The 14,813-nt window shown below is 41.0% G+C and overlaps 1 protein-coding gene across 6 annotated transcripts in view; it reads left to right on the top strand.

The window, feature by feature from the left end:
- Nucleotides 1–13,275, top strand: part of ZNF454 (zinc finger protein 454) — a 47,446-nt gene extending 34,171 nt beyond the window's left edge. For all 6 annotated transcript variants that reach the window (XM_017888019.1, XM_017888001.1, XM_017887984.1 and 3 more), the window contains one exon: nt 11,722–13,275. In XM_017888019.1, the coding sequence (XP_017743508.1) occupies nt 11,722–13,052 (1,331 nt within the window). In that variant the 3' untranslated portion in view covers nt 13,053–13,275. The remainder of the gene's footprint in view (nt 1–11,721) is intronic.
- The last annotated feature ends 1,538 nt before the right edge of the window (nt 13,276–14,813 follow it).

The following is a 14,813-nucleotide window of genomic DNA, read 5'->3' on the forward strand; positions in this document are numbered from 1 at the left end:
GGCTGGAGTGCAGTGGTGTAATCATGGCTGTCTGCAACGTTGAACCTCCTGGGCTCAAGTGATTCTCTTGCCTCAGGCTCCTAAATAGCTGAGACTATAGGTGCCTGCCACTGCCTGGCTACTTTTTATTTATTTTTTATTTTTTATTTTATTCAAGATGTCACCCAGGCTGGAGTGCAGTGGTGCAGTCTCGGCTCACTGCAACCTCCATCTCCCAGGTTCAAGTGATTCTCCTGCCTCAGCCTCCCAAGTAGCTGGGATTACAGGCGCCTGCCATCTCGCCCAGCTAATTTTTTGTATTTTTACTAGAGATGAGGTTTTGTCATGTTGGCCAGGCTGGTCTCAAACTCGTGACCTCAGGTGATCCGCCCCCCCTCAGCCTCCCAAAGTGCTGGGATTGCAGGTGTGAGCCACTGTGCCTGGTCTTTTTTTTTAGTATTTTGCCCAGGCTGATCTCAAACTCTGGACTTCAATCCTCCTGCCTCAGCCTCCTAATAAAGTTATATTTTTAAAAAATAGATCTTCTATTTTGTTTTTTGTCCACTGGGAGTTTCTGCTGTAAAGAAGTGCTGGTCATTTCCAAATAACTAGTATTGTCACTTGTCAGTTCCTAGTTCATATTGTTACTTTGTAATTCATATTCATTCTCAAAATATTTGTTGGATTCATTTTTAGTTTTTTTCTCTTATTTCTGTTTCATTTCTTTTTGTTTGTTTGTTTGTTTGTTTGTTTTTGTTGTTGTTGTTGTTTGAGATGGAGTCTCACTCTGTCACCAGGCTGGAGTACAGTGGCACGATCTGGGTTCACTGCAACCACTGTCTCCCAGGTTCAAGCGATTCTTCTGCCTCAGCCTCCTGAGTAGCTGGGACTATAGGCGCCCACCACCACGCCCGGCTAATTTTTGTATTTTTAGCAGAGATGAGGTTTCACCATGTTGACCAGGATGGTCTCCATCTCCTGACCTCATAATCCTCCCATCTCGGCCTCCCAAAGTACTGGGATTACAGGCATGAGCCACCGCACCCGGCCTTAAAGAGCTGTTTCTTATTTATTGCTCTTACATGTAATTTCTACACACACCATTATCATTTCTTTGTTTCACTATAAAATATTTTTTTTTTTTTTTTTTTTTTTGAGAGGATGTCTCACTCTGTCACCCAGGCTGGAGTACAGTGGCGCAATCTTGGCTCACTGCAAGCTCCGCCTCCCAGGTTCAGACCATTCTCCTGCCTCAGCCTCCCGAGTAACTGGGATTACAGGTGCCCACCACCACGCCTGGCTAATTTTTTGTATTTTTAGTAGAGACGGAGTTTCATTGTGTTAGCCAGGATGGTCTGATCTCCCGACCTCGTGATCCACCGGCCTCGGCTTCCCAAAGTGCTGGAATTACAGGCGTGAGCCACTGCGCCCGGCCAAAATAAATGTATTTTGAATATTGTACATCATGTATATACATGTATACATCATGTATACACAGCCCTTGTTTGGGAGTTTCTTTGCGGGTATTCATAGATGTAGAGGTACTGGATTTAAGGGTATATGTTCCTTCAACTTTACTAGATATTCGCAGATTGATCATCAAATTAGTTGTTCCAAATTATACTAACAGTTGATGCAAATTCCTGTTACTTAACATCCCTGCCCAAATTTGGAGCTATCAGAGTTTTAAAAACTTCTGTTAGTCTTATTCCTGAGACATGGTATCTTGTGGGTTTTATTTACGTTTCCTTCATTACCAGTGAGGTGGAACATCTTTTCATATACTGACTGATTATTTACTTTTTGTGACTGACACACTCCTATTCTTTGCCCCTTTTTCTATGACAGTTTCTTTTTGTGTTCATTCGTAGGAGCTCTGTCTGTATTTAGGAATCTGCTTTATCAGTTCATGTGAATGTCCATTGTCCAGTCCATAGCTTACCGTGTCTCTTTCTTTATGAGCAGAAGTTCTTATCTGATGAAGTAAAATATATCAGTATTCGTCTTTATGATATTTATTCTTAGTGCTTTCTGTGTCCTATTTAAATCATCTTTTCTACCCTTTGATCCATGAGGAAAGGACTTTGTCTTGTTTGCTCTTGTATCTTGGGCAATACTAGGTCTTAGTATGTATTTGCTGAATAAGTTCATTTCTAATAATTTTTACCTTTTTCTTTTTTTTCTGTGTGTTGTCAGAAGTTTGTCTTTTTTAATAGGCTTTTAAATGAATAAACATGTGACTTTGCTGATCCTTTCTATTTTTGTTTATTTTATTAATTTTGTTCTTCACTGTTTCCTTCAACTTTTTTGGAGTTTATTGTTTTCCCCTTTTCTTTCTTTTAAGCATTTATTTTAATTGAAGTAATACAGGCATTTAATGAAACTCTATGAGGTTTATAGTGAACAATGGTGGCTCTTCCCCCCACTTCCCCTTTTTGCCCTCTCTAGAAGTAGCCACTCTCTCTTCTTTTAGCTGATTATTTGACATATTTGCTTCCATTTCTCCAAGTGACATGTTTGTGTTGCTACCTCTTGGCTTTTCCGTTTTAGACAGTATGTATTGAATTCTTTCTATACAAAGTGAGGCTTAAACTCGGCCCCGGCCCCTTCACCAACTCCTGCTTATTGAATTTCCACTCGCCGTCCTCCCGGTTGTAGTGTAGCTTTGACTTCGTCAATAGTCAGTGTTGACATTCTCAAACACTAGTCATAACTGAACTGTGTAGGAAATTATGACAACTTTGCTTTCCTAAGCAATGTATTCCTAGAGTTCATTAGTTCTTAGTTGAGTATATATTGATCATTAATTTGATCTCAGTCCTTCTCTCATTGTCGTCATCTTTTCTGGAGCCTTCTGACCTCCATTCTAGAAGGCTCGGCCTTCTGCAGCTGGTGCCCAGCTGGCATCCTGAGAATCCGCTTCTATCCTGGGCCGTTCACTGTGCTGTTCACTGTGTCCCGTGTCTTCTTTCATGGTTTGCTCTCTCCTTTTGGTGGCACACATCTCCTTGTAGCTTCCATAGGAAGAATGCGAGGACATACATGTTTTCTACCCTATTAGCTTGTCTGTAGATGTCTTTTTCTCTCCCTGACACTTCATGGATCATTTGACTGGATAGAATTCAGCACTGGGAATCATTTTCCTTCAGAAATTTCACATTACTCCATTGTTTTCTGGACCTTAGGCTGCTGTTAAGAAATCCGAAATCACAGCCGGGTTCGGTGGCTCACGCCTCTAATCCCAGCACTTTGGGAGGCCGAGATGGGCAAATCACGAGGTCAGGAGATCGAGACCATCCTGGCCAGCATGGTGAAACCCTATCTCTACTAAAAATACAAAAAATTAGCCAGGCGTGGTGGTGGGCTCCTGTAATCACAGCTACTCAGGAAGCTGAGGCAGGAGAATGGCGTGAACCCAGGAGGTGGAGCTTGCAGTGAGCTGAGATCGCGCCACTGCACTCCACCCTGGGTGACAAAGTGAGATTCCCTCCAAAAAAAAAAAAAAAAAAAAAGAAATCCGAAATCGCTGTTTCTTAATCATTTGTAACCTGTTTTTCCTCTCTGAAAACTTGCAAGATCTTCTCATTTACTCCAGTGATCTTAAATTTCCCGGTGATGTTTCCTGCCGTGGATCTATTTTTATCCACCAAGCATTGGTGAGCCTTTGGCTGAGCATTTAGTGAAACTTTCCATCTAAAATTCCCACCCAGCCAGGCATGTTGGCTCACACCTGTAATCCCAGCACTTTGGGAGGCCAAGGTGGGTGGATCACTTGAAGTCAGGAGTTTGACACCAGCCTGGCCAACGTGGTGAAACCCCATCTCTATTAAAAATACAAAAATTAGCTGGGTGTGGTGGCGGGAGCCTGTAATCCCAGCTACTCGGGAGGCTGAGGCACAAGAATCGCTTGAACCCGGGAGGTGGTGGTTGCAGTGAGCTGAGATTGCACCACTGCACTCCAGCCTGACTGGAGTGCTGGGCTGGACAACAGTTGGGCAACACAGTGAAACTGTGTCTCAAAAAATAAAAATAAATAAGTAAAATAAAATTCCTGCCCATTGGCATTAGGACATTTTCTCTATTATTGTTTGATTTCCACTTTCAGTTTTTTTTCTTTTTCTCTTTGCGGAATACTTGATACTAATAATGGACACACTAGACTGGTCTCTAATTTTCTTATTATTGAAATTCTCATCTTTTATGCTCTTTTGTGTACGTGCTTTTTGTCAAGTTTCCACAACTTTGTCTTCCAACTCTTCTACTGAGGTTTTAAAATAATTCTTACTCAGCTTTATCGAATTACAATTACATGGAATAAAATTCACCAATTTGAAGTGTAAAATTTGATTAGTTTTGACAAATTTATACAATTTGTAGCCATCACCAAGTCAAGGAAAATAACATTTTTCTTTCTTCTTTTTTTTTTTGAGATGGAGTCTCCTCTGTCGCCCAGGCTGGAGTGCAGTGGCGAGATCTCGGCTCACTGTAAGCTCCACCTCCCGGGTTCACGCCATTCTCCTGCCTCAGCCTCCCGAGTAGCTGGGACTACAGGTGCCCGCCACTACACCCGGCTAATTTTTGTATTTTTAGTAGAGACAGGGTTTCACTGTGTTGGCCAGGATGGTCTTGATCTCTTGACCTCATGATCCGCCCACCTCGGCCTCCCAAAGTGCTGGGATTACAGGCGTGAGCCACCGTGCCCGGCCCAATCTTTCTTATTTTATTCATCCTAACTTCCACTTTGAGATGAAATTGATGGGACCAATTCTTGAAACTTGTGGTGATTGAGGAGTGAATTGGTCTAGTGTTTGGTCCCTCCCTGGGTGTGACCCTCTTGACTACATTATAAAGGAAGCTTGGAACATATTACTTGCATGCCACTTCAAACCCTACATTAAGTATTATAACACCATCTTTTTTTTTTTTTTTAATATGGACCAGTGCAGGTAGGGATATGGCTCCTTAATTCAGCCTGCCCTGAAGTGACCTGGGCCCCAGTGAGCGTGCCTGAGGTGCTCACACCAGAGTGCAGAGTGCTCTTTCGTACTGCAGGCTAGATCAGTGCCAGTAAGTCCCGTCTTACTGAACTGGATTAATTCACACCTCAATTAATTTTCAGTGTGGTCAAACCTGGATGCATTTGATGCCCCTCTTCATAAACTCTTCTTGAAGATGAGTGTTATTATGTAATATAAAATATTTAAAAAGTCAAATAATTACCCTCAAAAAATATTTTAAGCCATATATTCTCTTATATAGAGACGTTGTGTTTTTAATCACAATCAATAAAAGGTTTTAATAGATGTCAGTAGCCAATAGCTGACAGAAAAGAAAGCTAGACACTGGTGTTTTTATTGATTATTTTTGAAAGCCATCTCCCAGATATTTTAAAGCAAACTTTTTTTGAAGTTTATACAGAAACTGTTTTCTGTATACATCTGTATACCAAAACTACACAGATCATAAATGTCCAACTCAGTGAATTTTTACTGTTTAAATATATCTGCGTAGTCAGCATTCATATCAAGAATTATAACATTACCAGCACCCCTTAGAACCACCCAGTCCCCTCGCAGTTTCTTTTGTAGTAAAGGTAACAGCGACTCTGGCGACAGATTTGTTTTGCCTGTTTGTAGACTTTAAATCATACAGTATGTACTCTTTCATGTCTGGCTTCTTGCTTTCAACAGTATGTTTGAGATTCATCCTTGTTGTCACTTGGAACAATAGTTGGTTCATTCTCGTTGCTGTATAATGTTTAGCCATACAAACCTGTCATTATTTGTACATTTTACTGTTGCTAGACATTTGGCTTATTTCTAGCTTAGAGCTATTACAAATAGTACCATTATGAACATTTCTTGTGCAACTTTTAGAAAATATAGGTACACATTTTCCTTGATTAAATAGCTAGGAGTACTATGATTATGCATATGCAAACTTTAACAGACATAGCCGCATAGTTTTCCGAAGTGGTTATACTAATTTATACTCCTACCAGTGAAATGCAAGGTTTCCATATCATCTCTTATACATTTAATATTATCTTTAAAATGTTTTTTCTACCATTCTAGAGGATGTATGGTTGTAACTAAAGCTGATCTTCTTATTTTTAGTATTTCAATACCCTGTCTTCTAAAGTAACTATGCGCCTTTGCCCCACTGTCTATTTTGTTGTCTAATCTTTTGTCACTGGCTTACAGGGCTGGGCATTAGAATGTGGAATTCTGTCATATATATGCATTGCAAACAGTGTTTCCCACGCTGGATAATGACGCCATCTGATAAATACAAATTCTGAATTTTCAGACACCTGAATTCACCAGAGATCTTTTTTTTTTTTTTTTTCCTGCCTATGGTTAGCGCTTTTTGTGTTCTATTTAGGACATCTTAAGCCCATGAAGATCTGTTTTCCTATAGTAGCTCTAGTATTTTGTCTTAAGTACTTAGGTCTGCAGTCTATACAGAGGATTGATTACTCATTATTTTCTATAGAGTCGTCCAGTTGACCCAGGATCATTTGCTGAAAAGGCCATCTTTCCCCCATCGTACTGCACTGCCACCTTTGTCATCTATGAGGTGACTGCATGTCCGTGGGTCTGATTCTGGGTTCTATAATCTGTTCCATGGGTCTGTTTGTGTACACATTTGTTTCTGGACTCTATTCTCTTTCATTCTTTCTATCTAATCTTGTGTCAACACAACATTGCTTTAATTACCCTAGCATTGTAATAAGCCTTACACTTGCTGATGTAAATTCTCCAGTTTTGTCCTTTCCTCTTAGAATTTTAGAATTGGCTATTCAATTTTCACAAAATTCCTGCTGGAATTTTGATAAGAATTGGGCTGAAAGTGTAGATTAATGGGGGACAATTGAGAATTTGAAGTCAAATGCGTTTATTGGGTTGTTGAGATCATTTTTTTTTTTTTTTTTTTGAGACAGTCTCGCTGTCACCCAGGCTGGAGTGCAGTAACGTGATCTTGGCTCGCTGCAAGCTCCGCCTCCTGGGTTCACGCCATTCTCCTGCCTCAGCCTCCTGAGTAGCTGAGACTACAGTCGCCCGCTACCGCACCCGGCTAATTTTTTGTATTTTTAGTAGAGACAGGTTTTCACCATGTTAGTCAGGATAGTCTTGATCTCCTGACCTCATGATCTACCTGCCTCTGCCTCCCAAAGTGCTGGGATTACAGGTGTGAGCCACAACGCCTGGCCCCCTTTTTCTCTTTTACTTTTGTTTTTCTTCTTTTCTTTTTTCTTTTTTTTTTTTTTTTTTTTTGAGACAAGTTCTTGCTCTGTTAGCCAGGCTGGAGTGCAGTGGTGTGATCATAGTTTACTGCAACCTTGAACTCCTGGGCTCAGGCGACCCTCCCACCTCAGCCTCCTGAGTAGCTGGGACTATAGGAACACATCACCACACCCGGCTGACTTTTAACATTTTTTGTAGAGACAAAATTTCACCATATTGCCCAGGCAAGTCTTGGATTCCTAGAGTCAAGTGGTCCTCCTGCCTTGGCCTCCCAAGGTACTGGGATTATGAACATGAGCCACTATGCCCAGCCCATTCCTTTTCTTTTTTTTTTTTTTTTGAAACGTAGTTTCACTCTTGTTGCCCAGGCTAGAGTGCAATGGAACGATCTTGGCTCACTGCAACTTCGACCTCCCGGGTTCAAGCGATTCTCCTGCCTCAGCCTCCTGAGTAGTTGGGATTATAGGCATGTGCTACCACGCCTGGCTAATTTTGTATTTTTAGTAAAGGCGGGGTTTCTCCTTGTTGGTCAGGCTGGTCTCAAACTCCCGACCTCAGGTGATCCACCTGCCTTGGCCTCCCAAAGTGCTGGGATTACAGGCATGAGCCACCACACCTGGCCAGTCCATTCCTTTTTTTAATGATTTGATTTCTGAGTCATTGAGGGTGCCATATGAACATATTTCACTGTGATTATTGCTTTATCTATTTTCCTTTTATTCTATTTTCATTTATACATTTTTAAAGTTATGTTGTGTGCATACAAATGAAAATTTATTGTATGTTCCTGGAGAATTGACCCTTTTGTCTATATAAAATACCTTAAAGTCTGTCTTCTCAAATACTGTGTGATTTGTCTGTTATTAGTATGGATATAGCACCTTTCTTCTGTAAGATATATCCTTTTTAATTCTTTTATTATTTCAGTGTCTACATTTTTGGTATTTCTTTTCTAAGTGATATTCAATTATGTTTTGTTTATCCAGTCTCACAATCTTTTTTTTTTTTTTTTTTTTTTTGAAATGGAGTCTCACTCTGTCACCAGGCTGGAGTGCAGTGGCATGATCTCAGCTCACTGCAACCTCTGCCTCCCGGGGTTCAAGCTATTCTTCTGCCTCAGCCTCCCAAGTAGCTGGGATTACAGGCACCCGCCACTACGCCCAGCTAATTTTGTATTTTAGTAGAGATGGGGTTTCACCATGTTGGCCATGATGGTCTCAATCTCTTGAACTCGTGACCTACCCACCTCAACCTCCCAAAGTGCTGGGATTACAGGCGAGAGCCACCACACCTGGCCCACAATCTTAGTTTTTAAAAATAACTTAGGTAAGTTACTATGTATTTTATATCTACTCTCCTATTATTTATTTTATATTTCACTTACTTGCTTTAAATTCCTTGTCCTTTTTTCCTTCCTTCTATTGGATTAAATATTTTTATTGTGCCATTTTTACTCTGTATTAGCTTGTTAATTAACCTTCTTTACTTAGTCTTTTATTGTTAATGCTAATAAATAAAACCAGCTTATTACTGTCCAAAATAAATTTTTACTTTTAATAATTCCCAGACAGTGGTACAATCTTAAAAATTAACAGCATTTTTGGCCAGGCACGGTGGCTCATGCCTGTAATCCCAGCACTTTGGGAGGTCAAGGCAGGCAGATTGCCTGAGCTCAGGAGTCCACAACCAGCCTGGGCAACACAGTGAAACCCTGTCTCTACTAAAATACAAAAAAAAATTAGCTGGGCATGGCAGCGTACGCCTGTAGTCCCAGCTACTCAGTAGGCTGAGGCAGGAGAATCACTCGAATCCAGGAGGCAGAGGTTGCAGTCAGCCAAGATCACCACTGCACTCCAGCCTGGGCAACAGAGCGAGACTCGGTCTCAAAAAAAAAAAAAAATTAACAGCATTTTCTTCCTTCTACCTTTATTTTTGCTATGTATTTTAATTCCACATATATTTGCAGTCCATTAAGACATTATAATTATGTCTCATGTAATCAATTGTATTTTTATTTATCCACATATTTAACTTTTCCATTGCTTTTCATGCCTTCTTACATTTTCATATTTCCACCTGGAATTATTTTTCTTCTACCTGGAACACATCTGTGTTTCTTTTAATGTAGATCTGCTAGTGACACCATCTCTGTTTTTATTTGTATGGAAATATCTACTTCATGTTTAATTTTAGAGATTTTCTCTGTGTGTTGAATTCTAGCTTGACTGTTCGGTTCTTTCAACACTTCAGATGTTACTTCATTGTCTTCTGGGTTCCACTGTTTTCATTAAGACACTGCCAGTCTTAATTTTGCTTTTCAAAGGTAATGTATCATTTTTTTTTTTCAAGCAACTTTCAAGTTAATCTTTGGTTTTCAGTACTGCCTAGGTGAATTTTCTTTGTAGTTAGCCTTGGAGTTTATAGCCCTTCTCAGAGTTCATTTTTCAACCTTTTCTTTTAAATAGTGTTTATCTTTTTAGCCATGTTTTACTATGGATATTTTCTGCTTATGTATTTTTGTAGCTCACTATTCCTCTCTTCTGCTGTGTTTGATATCTTGTTAAAGACTATTGAATTCATAATTTCAGTTATTGTATTTCTCAGTTCTAGAATTTCCATTTGATTATTCTGTTCCAGTTCTTTGTTGTAATTCTCATTCCTGTTTCCTTGAACGCGTTAATCGTGGTTGTTTTAAGGTTCACATCTGATAACTCTGGTATCTGTGTTCTGCGGTTCTCTATTATCTGTTTTTCCCTCTTCATTCAATTTCTTAGCACAGCCGGCCTTTTTTTATTGCGTCCCTGACACTATGTGTGACGGAGAGCAGAGGCTCTAGATGTTGTTCTTCCAGAGAAGATTTAACTTCCCTAGTAGCAACTAGAGCGCAAGCAAACCATCCTCCTCCAGCCAAGGGCTGGAATAGCTGGAGGTTGGTCACAGTATTTGTAAAGCTTTGTCAACTGCTCGTTTGCCCGCGCTGCTGGTTTTGTAGCCCGGCAGTTGCCCGCGCTGCTGGTTTTGTAGCCCGGCAGTTGCCCGCGCTGCTGGTTTTGTAGCCCGGCAGTTGCCCGCGCTGCTGGTTTTGTAGCCCAGCAGGAGTCCCAGCTGAGAGCTTCACATGTTTATCATGACCTCTCCTTGGAAGGTCTCGGTTCTGTTGTACCGAAAGACTGGAAAATTCTGGATTTCTGCTTAACTTTAATCTTTTGCCCTGTAAACCTTAAGAATTCAATAAAATGTTTGAGTAACAAGCCACTGAGTATTGGGATCACCTCTCTATATTTTCATTCTCTCCCAAATATTAGACTATAAAGTCGGCCTGGGTGACATCTCATGCCTTCAGACAGATAACTTTTTTCAGTTCAGATTTTCTAGTTGTCTCTGCAGAAATGTTGGTCTGCCACGGGCTACTCTCTTTGGCCGGAAGTGAAAGTCAGTCCTCAACATTTTGACATTTGGCAGTACTGATGTTTAACTTTGACCATTCTTTGTTTTGAACAGGGATATATTATTCTGAGCTCAACAGGATTTTAGTCTTGAAATGTGCCTGTTTACCTTTCTTTTCCTAATAAGTAAAGAGGTTTGTTTCTTTGATTCTAAAATGATACCAGGAGTGCCTTTTTGTAGAAGATTTTCTGGAGCGAGTGGGAAAAGGAGGTAATAAGGATGGCTTATTCTTGATAGGATTTCTCATGAATTTTGCATCATCTGTGTTTAGAATCTAGTCCTTAGTATTACATTTTAGCCCCTCTCCTGTTTGCCCTGAGAATACTTGCCGGCAGTGCTTACAGCTGCAGCGTTTATCCTGAGATAACTTTGCCACAAAATGTCTCATGGCACAGTTTCCTCCCCTGGTGTCACATTATTCATCTGGGTCTGGAGACACTGCTTCCTCACAAGCAATAGGAGGTCCTTATTATTTTAGTAGATATGAACATTTCACACAGCCTGTACAGCAGCCTGGCTTTTTATTATTCATCTGAATGCACAAATGAGCCTATATGTTGATTTTAGTTTACTCTAGAGTCAAGGTTTTTTCCTACCAAGTGTTGACTGCTATTTTCAGTGGTTTCTTAAGGCCACATCTGTGTTGTTTTAAAAACCATCTCATTTGAATGGACAGGGCACTTTTCTTCTTGTCTCTTAGCACCATGTGGTCTTTATCCATTTTTTGTTTTTGTTTTTGTTTTAGGCTTAGAAAATCAGATAACTTCCCTATTATCACAAAGAAAATATGTGTTGTACTCAATTCTAACCCAGGCCTGTGACTTCTAAGATCATGCTTCCAAGCTCTCCTGCCTCATACATTATACGTGAGGTCAACCCCTGCCGTAGTCCCCTGTTCACGCCTCTTTTCTGTCCTTTCTTGTTGTTACTTCAGAAAATCTTCAAACTCGAAACCTGCCTGTTAGCATTATGAACAGGCTCATCATCTCACCCCATCCAAATGTTCTACTAGGGTAAAACGGACATTTTTATTTTTGATGTGTTTCAGACTGGACGACCCAGCCTGCCAGTAAGAAATCTACTCTCAAGGTGGCGATTCCTGAAGAAGAATTGGGCCAATGGACAATAAAGGAAAGATTCAGCAGCAGCAGTCACTGGAAGCGTGCTAGCCTGCTGGAGTGGCAGTGTGGAGGCCAGGAGATAAGTCTGCAGCGAGCGGTGCTCACTCACCCCAGCACCCCATCTGGGATTGGTGAACAGGAATGGGATGAATCTGGCAGCACTATGAGCTCATCTCTTCACAGAGCTCAAAGTCAGGGATTCCAGCCTCGCAAAAATGCCTTTGAGTGTAGTGAGTGTGGGAAAGTCTTCTCTAAGAGTTCAACTCTTAATAAACATCAGAAAATTCATACTGAAAAAAACCCAAATCAGAAAATTCATGTTAAAGAGAAAAGATATGAATGTAGAGAATGTGGGAAAGCCTTTCACCAGAGTACGCACCTTATCCATCACCAAAGAATTCACACCGGCGAAAAACCCTATGAATGTAAGGAATGTGGCAAGGCCTTCTCAGTGAGCTCCTCACTTACGTACCATCAGAAAATTCATACTGGAGAGAAGCCTTTTGAATGCAACTTATGTGGGAAAGCTTTTATCCGAAATATACACCTTGCCCATCATCACAGAATACACACTGGAGAGAAACCTTTTAAATGTAACATTTGTGAAAAAGCCTTTGTGTGCAGGGCACATCTTACCAAACACCAGAATATCCATAGTGGAGAGAAACCCTATAAATGCAATGAATGTGGAAAAGCCTTTAATCAGAGCACAAGTTTTCTTCAGCATCAGAGAATCCACACTGGAGAGAAACCCTTTGAATGTAATGAATGTGGGAAGGCCTTCAGGGTGAACTCTTCCCTTACTGAACATCAGAGAATTCATACTGGAGAGAAACCTTACAAATGTAATGAATGTGGGAAAGCTTTCAGGGATAATTCGTCCTTTGCACGACATCGGAAAATTCACACTGGAGAGAAACCATACAGATGTGGCTTGTGTGAGAAAGCCTTCAGGGATCAATCAGCACTAGCCCAGCATCAGAGGATTCATACCGGGGAGAAGCCTTATGCATGCAACATATGCGAAAAAGCCTTCAGTGACCATTCAGCCCTCACCCAACACAAGAGAATTCATACCAGAGAAAAACCTTACAAATGTAAAATCTGTGGGAAAGCCTTTATCCGAAGCACCCACCTTACTCAACATCAGAGGATTCACACAGGAGAGAAACCCTACAAATGTAACAAATGTGGGAAAGCGTTTAACCAGACTGCAAACCTCATTCAGCATCAGAGACATCATATTGGAGAAAAGTGACATGAGTGCAGTTTGTCTGGAAGACCTTTGAGACTGAGTAGATTAATTATTGAATGTAAGATAATCCATTCTAGAGAATAACTATGAAAGCTTACATCAAGATCATCAGTTTATTTACCGAAGGTCAACTTTCACAGTGTCATGGGGTTTGGGCACTTAAGAATGGCAAATAGCCAGGTGTGGTGGCTCACACCTGTAATCCCAGCACTTTGGGAGGCCAAGGTGGGCAGATCTCGAGGTCAAGAGATCAAGACCATCCTGGCTAACATGGTGAAACTCCTTCTCTACTAAAAATATTAAAAATTAGCCGGGCGTGGTGGCAGGTGCCTGTAGTCCCAGCTACTAGGGAGGCTGAGGCAGGAGAATGGCATGAACCTGGAAGGTGGAGGTTACAGTGAGCCGAGAGCATACCACTGCACTCCAGCCTGGGTGACAGCGAGACTCCACCTCAAAAAAAAAAAAAAAAGAAGAAGAATGGCAAACACTCCTCCAAATAGCAGTACTGTTTGATTTGTCTGAATTACCAAGTATCAGAACCAAAATGGAGCTTCATTAACAGCATTAAAATTGGTTTATCAAATTACATTTTGACTATTAGAGAAACTGTGGAATTGTAAAAATTAAAGTTGAAAAGCAAAGGAACAAAAAGGTAAAATGGCCTACAAGCATTTCACTCTACTAGATTCTCTTACATAAGAGAGTTGACACCTTTAATGGAAACCTTAGTCCTCTCCTCACCCACACCACCGACACCCAGTGTAAAGAAAGTTCAGTCACCATGCACCACCAACAATTGTTTAAATTATGCTTCCCACCTTCTGCTTCAAACCATCCATTGTCACATCTCTCTGGTCTGTGTGTCTGCTGGCTTAATCCCTGTAGAATCCCTGTGAGATGATTCATTTGCCCCAAATGACCCTCTTCTGACTTAGCAACTCCTAACTATCTGCATGGCGCTACCTATCACTGCCCCATATGGGGAGTGTGGTGATCTGGTCTCAGTCACAGTCCGTGATTTTTAATATCGCACCCAAATCCAGCCTTCAGAACTTGGTATCTCTGTCTAGAAGGCAAAACTTGATCAAAATTCTTGAGTTACGCATTTCCTCTGGGCTTCAGCTTGACTGACCCTGGGATGGTACTTGAAGGAGGGGCTTTGCCTATGCCGCCTTCACCCTCCAGTTCTTCTGTACTTAGTGACTCTACACATCAGTCAGGGACTTGCTCAGCTTCAGGTGCAATGATCCCACCCACTTAAGTTATAGTTTTCCCAATCACCTCCCTCTGTCATTTCCCATTTCTCTATGTGCAATTGATGTAAGAGGTGAAAGCCCCAAGGCCAGTTCTCAGAATGCTCTGACCCACTCTTCCCCTGGCTGGACAGTCCACTGTGTCCACTGCATTAGAGTACATTTCCTACTCCCAGGATAAACTGCTGCATCCTGGTCCTTCCCCTGCTTTTTCTAGGTTTCTGGAGGTATTAATTCTATATTCATAGGAAAGCAGACAGCTTTGAATTTCTGCTTTTGCATTTGGAAGTGGTCATTTCCTCTCCTCTATCTGGGCCTTCCACTATTTAAAGACTTATACTGACAGTGGTGAGAAAAATGTTGAGTAATTCCATGAGTCAAGAAGAGGTCACTAGCTCCATTGACATTCTCTGGCAAGGGCCATGTCCATGTTCAAAAGTTTGAGTGGTACAGTAGTCCTGCAGGTATGGTTCCATTACCATCTTTTTTTTTTTTTTTTTTTTTTTTTTTT

This window comes from Rhinopithecus bieti, unplaced genomic scaffold (assembly GCF_001698545.2).
Source record: "Rhinopithecus bieti isolate Rb0 unplaced genomic scaffold, ASM169854v2 scaffold_1557, whole genome shotgun sequence".
Classification (NCBI taxonomy): domain Eukaryota; kingdom Metazoa; phylum Chordata; class Mammalia; order Primates; family Cercopithecidae; genus Rhinopithecus; species Rhinopithecus bieti.